Consider the following 13,594-nt stretch of genomic DNA (forward strand, 5'->3'; position numbering starts at 1 on the left):
TGCTTCCAGGCATAGACAGCTCCCCAGCTGGGGTCAGGAAGGAATTCCTGGAGTAGGGTGGCACATTTACAGCGTGTGTGATGAGGAGAGAGGAGACCCAGACCACCAAGTGTGGATGCAGATCTAAAGTTCGGGAGTGCTCAGATCTGGGTGTTTGCCTCAGCCCCATCCTGAGCTGTGAGTCTATGAGCACTTTTAGCCCTGGCCAGGCTCGGGCCGACCCTAGAGGAGCCATCGACTTCTCCAGCTATGACAGCTCCTATGGCCTCTTATTACAGACCTGAGACACGACCACTGACTGCCTGTGTTCTTGCTTGTTGATTGACGGCATCCAGTGACGCCAGCCAGCAAGTGAGACCATCCGGTCTGGAACAATGTTGAATTCTCCCGGGAGAGCAGCTGCAGCCGGGAGGAGTCTGGGCTCCAGCTCCCTTCCCAGGCCACGCGTCAGGAAGCCGGTAAACAGGCTTCATTTTGTTAGCGCAGGGGCTGCTTCCATTCTCACCCCTTAGCTCCAGGACGTCCCCTCCTCTTTCCCCAAGGCTTTGTGCAGGTAGATCCATTTTAAAGCCAACCAGAAAACATCTGGAGGGCAGCCAGTAACTCTGGCAGTGCATGCTGCAGCCCAGCTGCTGGTGAACGCTTCCATCGACAGATGTTACAATCCAGATGTTCAGCACCTATGTCAATGGAGCTCCCCCGTTTTACACCAGCTGAGATTCCGGCCCTTAGCTCTGATAATCGTTCCTCATAAGGCAATCTTTCTGGCCTTGCCGCCACCCTAGACATCCAGCCAACGGGCGGAATGAGCCTGTCCTGGGAATATCCCCTTCTCTGTCTCCAAGAAGAATGGGGTGGTCCACCTTGGGAAAGCTCGAAAGAAGGCCATCCCCAAAGAATCATCCCACGTCTTCCGTGGAGCCCTGTGCATGCTGGGCCAGGAATTTGGGGGTGCATGGATGCCTGCAGAGGGCAGACTTGGGTGAACGTTTCCAAAAGCACCATAAGAAACAGGCTCCGCATTGCCATTTTCAAAAGTGACGCACATTTAGGAGCATAAAGCCCATTGGCTTTAAATGATCACGAAGCTAGTGAAGCACCTAGACCAGTGGTTTTCATCTGGCAGGGAGCACACCCAACTTTCTAGACAGGTGCATTGAGCCTTCCCTCTCACTCCTGGGGTCGCAATGCCACTCACTCCAAATAGGCCCGGCCATCCCAGAGGGGCAGCTGGGCTAAAGTGGAGTGAGTAGCATTGTGAGCTGGTGCTCGGTGTCACAACGCCACTCAGCTATGGTCCAGCCCCCCTGTCCATCTGATGGAGCAGCAACCAGGTCAAATGTGAGTGAGCGCGCGTAGGGTCCCGCTGCCACTCAAATCGGGGCCAGCCACCCCTCTGAATTGCATGGAGCGGCGTTGCAACCCGGGGCCCAGGGTCGCCTCCCCCACTAGCGTTCTTTGATGCTGAAATGGAGAAATCCTGCCCGGAAAATGTTGGGGCTATTAAGGGCTGTGCTCTGGAAAGGTTTCCCAGCCTAGGCATAGCTACGCAGCAGGATCGAAGGGCTGACTTATCTCGATTGGAATCAATGTACAAACAGCCCCAGTTCCATCACGATTACATTGGAAAGATCCATTTTGTAGTGGGGGTGAGGGGGGGAAAGGGTGTCATTCTCCAAAGGTTGAGAAGCCCTGCCCCTAGCCCACTGAGTCTGCTGGACCTGATCTCCGCTCAGTGCGAGATTCCCACAGAGCAAGCCCTCGGTGAGTATTTAAGCAGCTCACCCATCGCCTGGGACATGATCAATAGACCGCTTGCCTGCCAGGAACTCTCGCAAAAGCCCAATCAGTGCCAGCCCGCAGATCCACTAGCTAGATAATAATGCAACCAGCCGAGTGGCGGTGTCTGTGGAAGGGTAAGTGCCATTTGTGACACTCATAGATCTCAGCACCCGCTCTCTTGGTTTCTGCCTCATCTTCTTGTCTGCCACTTCCCTGTTCGGGGTTGGCCACTGTTCTAGCCTCCTTCCGAAATGCACGATCTGGGCTGTCGTGCCGCCTGGCCTCTCTGAGATCCGGTCCACGTGCCACGTCTTTGATCTCCCTCTTGGTCTCCTTCTCGCCAGTTCGCGCCAGAGCCATCCTGATGCTATAGCTCTCCCGCCCCCGCTAGAGATGCTCATACCTTATCCCCCATCTTCTCCGATGAAAAGATTCAGAAGGACTTTGAGGCTTCGATAGGTGTTTCCATGTTGCTGTGTCTCACGTTTTGGGGAGCAGTCCAGAGCAGGGAGAGATTGTGTCACCGCCGGTGTGTGCCACTCTGCCGGCTTGGAGCTCCCCACCCCGGTTACAGAGCAGGCAGTGACACGGCCTCTCACTGGCCCAGATTGCTCCCCAGAACGTGATGCCGGATGCCTCCATTACCGAAGGTGAGACAAATCCCCAGCGCAGCCGCCTTCGAGTGGAGCAGGATTGGCCATCGGCAGCTCCCCCCCAGATCCTTAATCCAAAGCGAAGGGGGCCAGATTCGTCCTCAGTGAAACTTTGCTAGCTACAATGGAGCTAAAGCCAGGGATGTGACTGGCCCGGTGCGTGGGGAGGCCGGTTGGCGGTGGATGAAAAAGGCTGTTGCAGCTGTATTGCAAGGGTACGAATTGATGGGCATGTCAGACTGGTGCTGAAGGGTACTGCATGGACTGGGGGACTGTGGACAGCCCCTAGGCCGCAAGTCACTGGTTTGACTGTGTCCCACATGCTGATCCCATCAAGCGGCTGCCTACGTGGCAGGAGTTTGGTGGGTCTCAGCCTGCTGCCCAGTGGGCCGGGGTCCACACTGCCATATTTCTGTAGTGGTCTGTGTGTGCTGTGGAGCTCAATGGAGGGGGCCGAGCTCTGGAAGGGCTTGGAGACTCAGCTGTCCTCTCCCCATAAATAGTGCTCGCTCCAGGTCAAGACTGTGGGGCATGGAGACTCAGCCATCCCCTCCACGACTGATGAGTCCAGCCAGGACTTAGGGAGACCGCAGGCCGCAAAGGCTGTGTTAGCCTGGGAGCTGGGGAGAGCCACAGGGCCACTCTGTGTCCAGCTGCATCCTCTTGATATGGCCTCCCCCCAAGCCCTGCCTCTCCTCTTGCACCCACGTCCCGGGAGCTGGGTGGAGGAGCTGGCTGTGCCGCTGCTCCCAAAAGAGCAGCTGGCGGCTGCGCCCGGGCTCCTGCATGATGCGACTTCACCCACGAGCCAACCTTCCTCTTCCTTGGCCCACCAGCTCCTGACTCTCGTCTCTTTGCCTGCAGCTGACGTTTGGGCGTCTGGGGAAGGTGGTGGAGGAGAAGAAATCCATCACGCTACAGGACATCAGCGTGGTACGTAGCTGGGCTGCCCCCAGGCCAGGGGTCCAATGGGGAGAGGCCCTCCATGTGGCCACAATGGGAGCATTGGCATGCAGGCTTTGGGCGGACAAGGGGGAGGATGTACTCACCACTCTTGGATGTCCCTCGGACGCTACCGCGGTGGGCATGGTATTAATGCAAAAGGCTGACGCTGTGATGTCTGAGCGCCACGGGTGGATAGGAGGGGGCCGAGTGTGTAGGAACTCCTCTCGCAGCTGCAAGCCAGCCTCCATAGTCTACCTTATACACCTTGGAACAAAGCATGCAGGCCGCACCTACTAGGTGGGGGACTCTCTCCTGGGAAGCAGGGACTCAAAAAACCCCATTGTGGGTCATGGTGGATAATCGGCTGAACAGGAGCTCCCAGTGTGACGGTGTTATTTGACCTCTGTGTTTGGCGCCGGTGCGGGAATGCTTTGTCCAGTTCTGGTGTCCGTAGTTCAAGAAGGATGTTGATGAATTGCAGAGGGTTTGGATCAGAGCCCCAGGAATAATGAAAAGATTGGAAAACCTGCCTGGTCGCGAGAGACTCAAAGATGCTCAACCTACATAGGTTATCCAAGAGAAGGTTAAGGGGTGATTTGATCACAGTTTATAAGTAACTACACAGGGAACTGAAATAGGACAACGTGCTCTTCAGTCTAGCAGAGAAAGGTCTGACACGATCCACTGGCTGGAAGTTGAAGCCAGACAAATTCAGACTGGAAATAAGGTACCTTTTTAACAGTGAGGGCAATTAACCATGGGAACAAGTCATACCAGACGTGGCCTCATTGGCCATTTTTTACTCAAGACGGGATGTTCAGTTCAGTTCACTCTTGGACTTCGAAGCAGGAATTAGTTCAAGGAAGTTGCCCTGTGTCCTGCAGAAGGTCAGACTAGATGACCACTAGATGGCTTTATAATCTCCGAATGCTGGGGTGGCTGTCCTAGAGATGACCTGAAGGCTGAGCTGACAGCTCCACCAGAGGGAGGGGCCAGGTCAGCGCTGGGGTGTGATCTGTCAGTTATGTGGGACAGCGCTGAGATCCATCACTCATGCAGACATAGACCCCAGCCAGGTTCTGTAGACCTAGGCGACTGGGGGCCAGGCCTGGCAGCAGCTGGGTCTAGGGGGATCCTCGTAGGTCATTTTCCCCACCTCTTGTCCGCGATGCTGTAACGCAGCAGGCAGTGATGACCGGCCGAGCCCGATCGCAGCCGGATCCAGCAGCCAGCTGCTCGCAGCACTAACACAGCCATGAGTCTGCCTGCCCGCCAGCTGGCAGAGAGCCCCAGCACCTCCCGTGACAGGCCTCTGATGGCACCTAATGTCTGTGTTGTTGTGGGGAAGAGCTGCCTCCCAGTCTGGTCACAATCCATCCCGTCTCCGCAGTTCCCAAAAATCCAATAGTCCCCGCAGTAGGAGCTGCTTCCAAACCCCGCCTTGTGGGGATGGGGGGATCTCCCTGCTGAAGAACCCTGGCTTGGCATCCTGGCTCTAGTGGGGACAAGTAAACCGAGTTTGTTAGGTCTCAGCCTATTCATCCCATTCTCGGGCTGCAAGGTGAAGGCTTGTCTCAGGGAGCCCAGGGCTGGAACGGCAGGGGGCTGCAGGCTGCAATTGAGGTGCATTGGCAGACCTGGGGGAGATCTCAGGGTTGGAACGGTGGGGGGCTGCAGGCTGGGATTGAAGTGCATTGGGAGAGCGGGGGGAGGGTAGCCCAGCGCTGGAACGGTGGGGGGCTGCAGGCTGGATTGAGGTGCATCGGGAGAGCGGGGGGAGGGGTAGCCCAGTGCAGGATCATCAGGGGTGGTCAGGATGCCCCTGGTGCAATCCAGGAGTTCAGAGCGAGTAGCTGCTCCTCCTGCAGCGACTCTGCGCTGGGGACAGAGGTTCGTTAGCAAACGCTCTGTTCCCAGCCAAGGCCTGGGCTCGTGTGGCCGGGAGCAGCAACCGTTGGACACTGAAGTGGAGAAAATGCCCAGCTAGCTCCACGGAGAGTGATCAGAGCTGGGGAACTGACCCACAGGCAATGAGTGTCGCGGTTCAGTGTGTGTGAGGGGTCAGCCTGGGGCCAGATCCTAATGCAGGGCTGGGCTGGAAACAGATCCCTGAGTTCCTCCTGGAACGAACAATCGTGGAGAGGCTCAGCTCCGAGCGTGCTGGATCTGAGCACCCAGGTGTCCGGACGGCGAATGGATCTTTAGTGGACCCTTTGTGCACGATCTCTCCTGCACTGGGAACCACAGCTGAGCGACACAGCTGGTCTTCCAGACCTTGGGCGATTCACTTAGTCTCTCTGTGTCGCGTTTCCCCCTGTGTGAAATGGGGACGATGCTTATCTGTCTTGTGCTCAGATGCTCCTGTGAGGGGGGGCATGCAAGTGCCAGTGCAGGCTCTGTCTGGATCATACAAGGATGTTTGATCTCTTGCACACAAGAGGCTGTTTGGCATCACCACTGCTGAGAAATAATAACAACTCCCCCAGAAGCCATGCACCCACCTCAGAGCCAGCTGAGTGTTTGCCCCAGAGTCAACTGCAGACCCTGCCCTGGCATGTGCTGCAGTCATGAGCCAGCATGCAGGGTCAGGGAAGTTATTTATCTATGCCGCCCGAGCAATCCAACACCTCTCCTTGGGTAGACAGGCAGTTCGAAAGTCTTAAGGGAGCGAAATAAGTGTAAATACGGTTTGGGATGGTGGAAGGACTGAGGTTGCTGCTTGGGAACCCGGCTGACAGGCTGCCTGCGGCTGCGTGAGAGGCATTGGTGGCTGTCAGTCCAGTCACTAGTGGAAGAGCGGGGCTGTATTTGGAACTTCTAGGTGGCAGTACAGGGCCTCTGACACACAGCCTAGCAGTTCTGATGCCATCCAGCAGAGGGCCCCTCTGGACTCAACCAACTCATTGCATTATTGTATTACCCTTCCCACTTCTACTGTTGTGTTCTCTGTTTAATACATAAGCGCTTGTAGTGCTTGTGTTAAAAAACGTGTTTGGTTTTTTAAGGAATATAAGTGAAAATGCCTGTCCCCTCTTGGGCCGTGCCGCTCGCGCCAGAGGCACACTGGCTGGCAAGGCAGAGCTAAGCATTTTGTTCCTGCCCTCAGCGGCTGGCGAAGTGCCGGAGCTAAGGAATTACTCCCGCAAGGATAAACAGAAGGGGATAGCCCAGCCGCAGAGGGGTAAACAGCTGTTCAGACTGACTCGGAGATTTCCTAGAGGCTTATTGTGGGCCCAGGAGCTCAGTGGTCAGTAACCGGCTGTTGAGTCTGCTCTCCAGTTATCTCTCTCTCTGCTTCTCCTTCTCCTTGAGAAGCCGTTTGTGACACATCCACACCACAAACTTCCCGCGTGGCAGCAGCGTAGGGAACAGACAGCTCCACTCGTCCCCGTGCCCCCCACTGCTCCGAGCGAGGCTAGAGATGGGGATCGGAGAGAGCAGCCACCTGGCTGTTATTAGCGGGTGGCTGCTCAGCCATTGATGTGGAATGAATTAATAATGGTAATACCTTCCTCTGGTATAGAGCACTGTCTTCCACAGAATGCAAAGGGCTTTAGTAGCATCATCGCTGTTTTATAGATGGGGAAACTGAGGCACAGAGTGGCATGGTGCCTGGCTGAAGGTGACCCAGCCAGCCAGTGTCCCCACTCCAGTGCTGTATCTGTTAGGCCATGTTGCCTCCCAGTTAGGGCATCAGTTCATAGAATCATAGAATATTAGAGTTAGAAGGGACCTCAGGAGGTCATCTAGTTCAACTTGCTCAAAGTAGGACCAATCCCCAATTTTTGCCCCAGATCCCTAAATGGCCCCCTCAAGAATTGAACTCACAACCGTGGGTTTAGCAGGCCAATGCTCAAACCACTGAGCTTTGCCTGTTGCCGGTTCTCAGGTTGGGGTTGCAAACAGGTGTCAAGGACTCGTGACCCCTTGGCCCTTTCCCTGTTGCTAATTGGGTGAGTGGCTGCAGCCGGATGGGGGAGACACGGTCACACATGTAGCTAGGGTGTTACCTTTGCTGTGTCTCACAGTACCTAGATCCTGCGCCCTTTCTCTGTGTCTACGTCTAGGAACAAAGCATGCAGGCCGCACGTACGGGATGGGGGACTCTATCCTGGGAAGCAGTGACTCTGACAAAGATTTGGGGATTGTGGTGGCTAATGGGCTGAACATGAATGAGTGAATGAGATCGTGGGGTGCATAAACCGGGGAATCTCGAGTAGGAGCAGCGAGGTTTTTTGACCTCTGCGTTTGGCACTGGCACAACCGCTGCTGGAATCCTGGATCCAGTTCTGGTGCCCACAATTCAAGGAGGATGTTGACAAATTAGAGGCTCAGAGAAGACCCAGGAGAATGATGAAAGAATCAGAAAATGAATAGTGCTAGACGTAAAGAGCTCAATTGACTTAGCTTAACAAAGAGAGGGTTAAAGGGTGACTTGATTAGTCTATAACCACTCACATGGGGAACAAATATATAACAATAGGCTCTTCCGTCTGGCAGAGAAAGGTCGCACACGATCCCATGGCTGGAAGTTGAACCTAGACAAATTCAGGCTGGAAATAAGGTGTAAATTTTGAAGGTTCAGAGTAATTAAGCACTGGAACAATTTCCCAAGGGTGGATTCTCTGACACTGGACATATTTAAATCAGGATTGGATGTTTGTCTAAAAGCTCTGCCCTAGGAGTTTTTGTGGGGCAGTTCTCTGGCTTGTGTTATATAGGAGAGCCGACTGAGCGTCACAGTGGTCCCCTCTGGCCATGAGCTCTATCAATAAATGAAATGCTCCATGCCTGTTGCCCTGCCGTGCCCCACATCCTGACCCTCACCTGGGCTGACCCTCCCGTGCCCCACATCCTGATTCTCACCCCCCGTCTGACTCTCCCATGCACGACGTCCTGACTCTCACCCCAGCCTGACCCTCCCCTGCCCCACATCCAGACCACCACCCGTATCTGACCCTCCCTTGCCCCAGGTCCTGACCCTCACCCCAGTCCAGCCCTCCCCTGCCTCACATCCTGACCCTCACCACCATCTGACCCTCCCCTGTCCCACGTCCTGACCCTCACCCTGGTCTGATCTTCTCTTCCCAGGAGGAACACAAGCAGCTTCACAACATGCTGGGATTCGAGGTCACCTCCATGCTGTGCGTGCCGGTCATTAGCCGGGCCACCTCCCAGGTGGTGGCCTTAGCCTGCACTTTCAACAAGCTGGGAGGAGAGAGGTGAGTCGGAGCCTCTTGGGGAGGCTGCTCCCTGGGCGCTGACAGCGGCTCCGCTCCCTACGGCTGGGCCGGGGCCCCTTCGCTGCACCTTTGCGCAGAGCTATGCTGACGGGACACAGATTACGGGCTGGGCTGGAGCCCAGAGCAGAGCCTGGCCCCAAGCACCTGGCAGGCTCCAGCTCTGGTCCCTTTGCACCGACCGGTCTGCATCACTCCATCACCTCGCTGCCGCACCATCTCTCCCACTCTCCCGGCCTGTGCTGGTGGCCCCTGGGCTAGATGGTTGTGAGCCCAGCTGCCTGCAGAAGAGGGCTCCTGGCCGGGGGGGACCAGCTGGCGGTTTCAGGCGGCCTCTATCACTCAGGCATTGGGTTCTGGCAGGCCACCCTCGTCGCCAGCATAGTGGTGTGGCTCCTGTAAACTACACCTCCCAGCATGCACTGTGCTCCAGCTGGATCCCAACAGAAGGCTACACTGGCGCTTTGCATGCTGGGCCTTGTAGTTTTTTCTGGCTGCACCTTTGCGTGTAAGACCATGTCGGCCGTGTTTTTCTCTGTTGTGAACTCCTGGGGCTATCGGAAGGGAGCTAGGGGGCTCCTGTAGCTGGGGGGCTGCCCTTGCCCCCGCTGTAATGCAGGATCGCTATAGGGGGAAGTCATCCATTCCAGGGAGTGCTGTATGGAGGGGGATGAGGTAAAATGGGGCCCAGCCTTGGCCACCTCTCCGCCCAGCACCCCTCTGGACCCCGAACTGTTCAGGGGAGACCCCAGTGCATTCTGTGGCACTAGGACCAGGTGATACCTCCCCTCCCACTGCCCCACAATGGGGCCTTGGAGAAAGCTGCCAAGATCAGCCAGAAACTCCAAGCTGTGGGTGCAAGGCAGGGTCCTCGGGCCATTCAGAGAACTTGCTGGCACCAGTCCCTCCCTTCCCCTGCAGATCCTTCCCCTCCGCATCTCCCCACACCTGTGTCTCCTCTCCTGCCCCATCCCCCTCGCCCCCTTCCCTTCCCTTCCCATTTAACTGATACCGCCGTAACAGCCCCTCAAAAACACCCCATGGCACTGACATGCTGTTTGCTGCCGTCTCTTAGCTGGTTTGTCCTACCCTTCCCCCATCCCGGGTCTATTGGGATTGTCGGCTCTTTGGGACAGGGACCGTCTGCTGCTCACTATGTACAGCTCCTAGCGCAGAGGGGCTAAGCTTTCGACTGGCCCTGCAGCAATAAGCGTGACTAGGAACTTCCCCCAGCCAAGCCCCTCTGTCTTAGCCTTGTTCAGTACCAACGCTGGCCCAGAGCTCTCTGGCGATCTTGGTGATTTGCTCTTAGCCATGAGTTACAGTGCAGGAACCACCATCAATGCACTTAGCCACGTGCAACCTGCAGACCCTCGGCACCTCGTTCACCCTCCATCACGCCTCTCAGGACAGACAGACCTTCCCTGCGGGGGGAACGCTTGCTTGGGAGCCAGGTGGGTAGGAGACAGGCCAGCCCGTCTAAAGCAGCACCACCAATTCAGAAGTTCTTGGGGGAGGATTGCAGGGGGGGCCCCCCAGACCCGACCCCATTCCGGTCCCCACTCACCCCCATCCTCCTCCCTCAGGGACCCCGGGTCTGTCTTGCCCGGGGAGCCTCCCTATTTTACCCGCCCAGTGCATAAGCTGGTGCCGCTAGGAGCCGAGTTCTTGGCAGACCTCCTGCACCAGGCCATACAGAGACAGACTCCCCATGCGCCGGCAGGTCGAAATGGAGTGTGCTGGGGTGCAACTCTGCTTGCGCCATTTGGCCTGGGCGCTCCTCCATCAGTGTGGCTGGGATGTCAGCGGCTGGCGTGCAGCCGTAGCGGGACAGCTGGCCTGAGGTCGGACGGAGCCGCTGCTTCAGAGCAACCTGGCTTTGCGGCCTGTGGAACGCTGAGCAAGTGCGAAACTCTCGGGGGAGCATTCTGCCCCCCACTGGTTGGTGCCACTGGTCTAAAGGGAATCGAGCTGTCTTGAGATTGTGTAGCTGCTTCGAGGGACATTAATTAGAGCATTTGGCTGGTGTAGGGAGGGACTTGGGACTTCATTGCCTTGGGCTGTAGCATCAGATACTGGAGGCAGAAAATTAATAGCGGGGAAGAGTGGAGGGGATTGGACTGGGGTCTTTAAGACCAGGAAGGATGGAATGAAAACCCAGCAGTCTCTCCTTCACCCCGTGAGAGGAGACCAAGGGCTCACTCGATGGAGTGAGCTGGAACATACGTGTAACCCTAGCACCATGCAAAGAAGCTCTCCATTGAGCACCACATTGTTAACCGGTGGAACTCACTGCAGCAGGGGGCTGTGTTGCCAGATGCCCCCTTGCCACATGGATGCAAAAAAGCTCCCACTCAGAATGGTGTCGTTTTCAGCTGCATGTTCCAGTGACGACACAAGGGGAAGGACACGGCAGAATTGTGCCCTGGGCTGTTACTGCCTGGTGCTTGGGACCCAAGCAGGTGTAGGGCAGAGGGAAGAGCTCTACTGATGATCAAAGCCTTCAGCGTCCATGCCAGGTTTGGGCACTGTCCGAGCCAAGCACCAGCTCCGATTAAAGGCGCAGTAAAGGGTTCCCCTAATCCACAGACACAGAATCCCCCTCACTGGGTAATTCATTTCCTGAAACTTGGATTCAGAGCTTAATAATAACAGAGCAAAACCCCATTCCCACTGCTTGGCTGGCTGGCAACGTGCCCGACTCAGCTCAGCCTTCACCAGGCCTCTCGCATTCAGCTGCCCCGAGCCCTCCTTCCCTGATCCCGCCAGTACCCCTGCCACCGTTTCATGGGCGAGGCCCAGTCCAGGTCAGGGTTTTGGGAAGGGGACAGGAGCAGATGAGAGTAAATCCTGGCTGACCTGACCTGAGGCCTGATAGACTGTGTAGTAATCCTCACCCCAACCCTGCTGCGGGGTGGGTCAGTAGCCTCATTCCTGTCCTACAGCTGGGGAAACTGAGGCAGGGCAGAGGAGCTGGGCCTCGGAGCAGTGCATTGCGATCGTCCAGGAGAGAGGAGGGGAATGCGTGGTGCACTGGGGAACAGCTGCCATGTCCTGCCCCAGAGGTGGCTGCATGTCAGTGAGGTGGATCTCCTCTGGACAGGCTGCACCGGCAGGCTCCCCGGCTGAGCAGCACTGGCTGCAGGAGCCGCTGCCCACCGTCCCTGTTCTGACCGTGCCACTCTTCTCGCCTCAGCTACACGGAGGCCGACGAGCACAGAATCCAGCACTGCTTCTGCTACACCTCCACCGTCCTGACCAGCACACTGGCCTTCCAGAAGGAGCAGAAGCTGAAGTGCGAGTGCCAGGTAAGGGGGCAGCTCGCTCCGTCATTACGCACTGCTGCAGGGATGTAACAGGCTGTGCCAGGCGGCTGCTGCAGCAGTGTGTATGGGGGGGGCAGCTGGCTACATCCACCATTTGGTGGGGGGGTGGCTGGACTGAGTGTCCATGGGGCATCGAGTGGAGGTGCTGGGGCATCGCTGCACTGGAAGAGGGAATGGGGCAAGACAGGCATTTGAGAGGGGGTTGAACAGGGCACCCACAGCAGGCTGTTCCCCAACCCTCAACCCCCTGCCAGCACGGGGCTAGACCCCTGGGCTTTGAGCTCCACAGTGCAGGCCTCACAACTTCAGCTAAGGGAGAAGTTCCGCTGGCTGGTAGCAGTAGCTGGCCCTTATCTGCCATGTAGGCCAGCTTCTAGAGAGGCCTGCTCTACCGAGGAGGGTTCTCTGAAGCCAGGATCCCCTCTGGAAAAGCCTGCAAGGCTGTCAGACTGTCTCCAGCATTGTCATGCTGCGGGGCCCATAACGCCCCCTCTCCCAGAGGCCGGGGTGGAGAGCAGGTCGCTGTGTTGTTGGGAGGATGTTTCACAGGTCTCCGTGTAAACTCAGGGCTGATTGTCCTGTAGGCCAGGAAAGGTAGGACCAGTCCCACACATTTGGCGGGGGGGATCCCCATCCTGATGATCGGGAGCTTCCCCTGGCTGGATATGTGGGGTTACCTACATGTGTACCCCATTAGCTATACACTTTCCTTTGCCATATCTAAGCACCTGGCAGACATGAAGAGATGAAAGTTCTACCTGTGAAGTAGAGAAGACTCGTCCCCAGTTTACAGTTGGGGAAACTGAGGCGAGGAGGATGAAGTGACTTACCCCAGGACTGACAATGCATCCAGGGTAGAGCCAGGAACTGTCCCCAGATCTCAAGTCCGATCCTAAACCGCAAGGGAATCCAGCCTCTCAGCACCTGTCTGACCCACCCACTCTGTCCTGCCCCCTGGCCGAGTCTCTGTGCTGTGCACTCAGCCTGTTAGCCAGTCGACTTTGCTCTTACCTCTGCTGGTGTCACCCGTCCCATCCAGATCTGCCCAGGATAGGATTGCCAACTTTCTAATAGCAGAAAACTGAACACCCTTGTCCCGCCCCCTGCCCCACCCCTTCTCCAAGGCCCCGCTTCTGCTTACTCCATCCCCCCTGCCATTGCTCACTCTCCCCCACCCTCACTCACTCACTCATTTTCACCGGGCTGGGGCAGCAGGTTGGGGTGCAGGCTGTGGGAGGGAGTTTGGGTGTAGGAGGGGGCTCTGGAATGGGGCAGGGTAGGTGGCTCCTGGAAGTGGCATTCCGTCCCTCCAGCTCCTAAGCGAAGGGACGGCCACGGGGCTCTGTGCTTTGCCTCCATCCGCACACACCGCCCCTGCAACTCCCATTGGCTGCAGTTCCCAGCCAATGGGAGCTGCGGAGCTGGCGCTCGGGGCGGGGGCAGTGCATGGAGTCCCCATGGCTGCCCCTATGCCTAGGAGCCAGAGAAACATGCCAGCCGCTTCCAGGAGCTGCACGGAGCCAGGCAGGGAGCCTGCCAGCTCTGCACCAACCGGACTTTTAATGGCCTGGTCAGCGATGCTGACTGGCGCTGCCAGGGTCCATTTTTGACCGGGCGTTCCAGTTGAAAACTGGACACCTGGCAACTC

At 57.0% G+C, this 13,594-nt stretch overlaps 1 protein-coding gene across 3 annotated transcripts in view; it reads left to right on the forward strand.

The window, feature by feature from the left end:
- Positions 1–13,594, forward strand: part of PDE2A (phosphodiesterase 2A) — a 393,111-nt gene that overhangs the window by 346,286 nt on the left and 33,231 nt on the right. For all 3 annotated transcript variants that reach the window (XM_038378055.2, XM_038378059.2, XM_043504002.1), the window contains 3 exons: positions 3,300–3,368; positions 8,472–8,602; positions 11,817–11,928. In XM_038378055.2, the coding sequence (XP_038233983.1) occupies positions 3,300–3,368; positions 8,472–8,602; positions 11,817–11,928 (312 nt within the window). The remainder of the gene's footprint in view (positions 1–3,299; positions 3,369–8,471; positions 8,603–11,816; positions 11,929–13,594) is intronic.

The sequence above is a fragment of the Dermochelys coriacea genome, chromosome 1 (genome assembly GCF_009764565.3).
Source record: "Dermochelys coriacea isolate rDerCor1 chromosome 1, rDerCor1.pri.v4, whole genome shotgun sequence".
Taxonomy (NCBI): Eukaryota; Metazoa; Chordata; order Testudines; family Dermochelyidae; genus Dermochelys; species Dermochelys coriacea.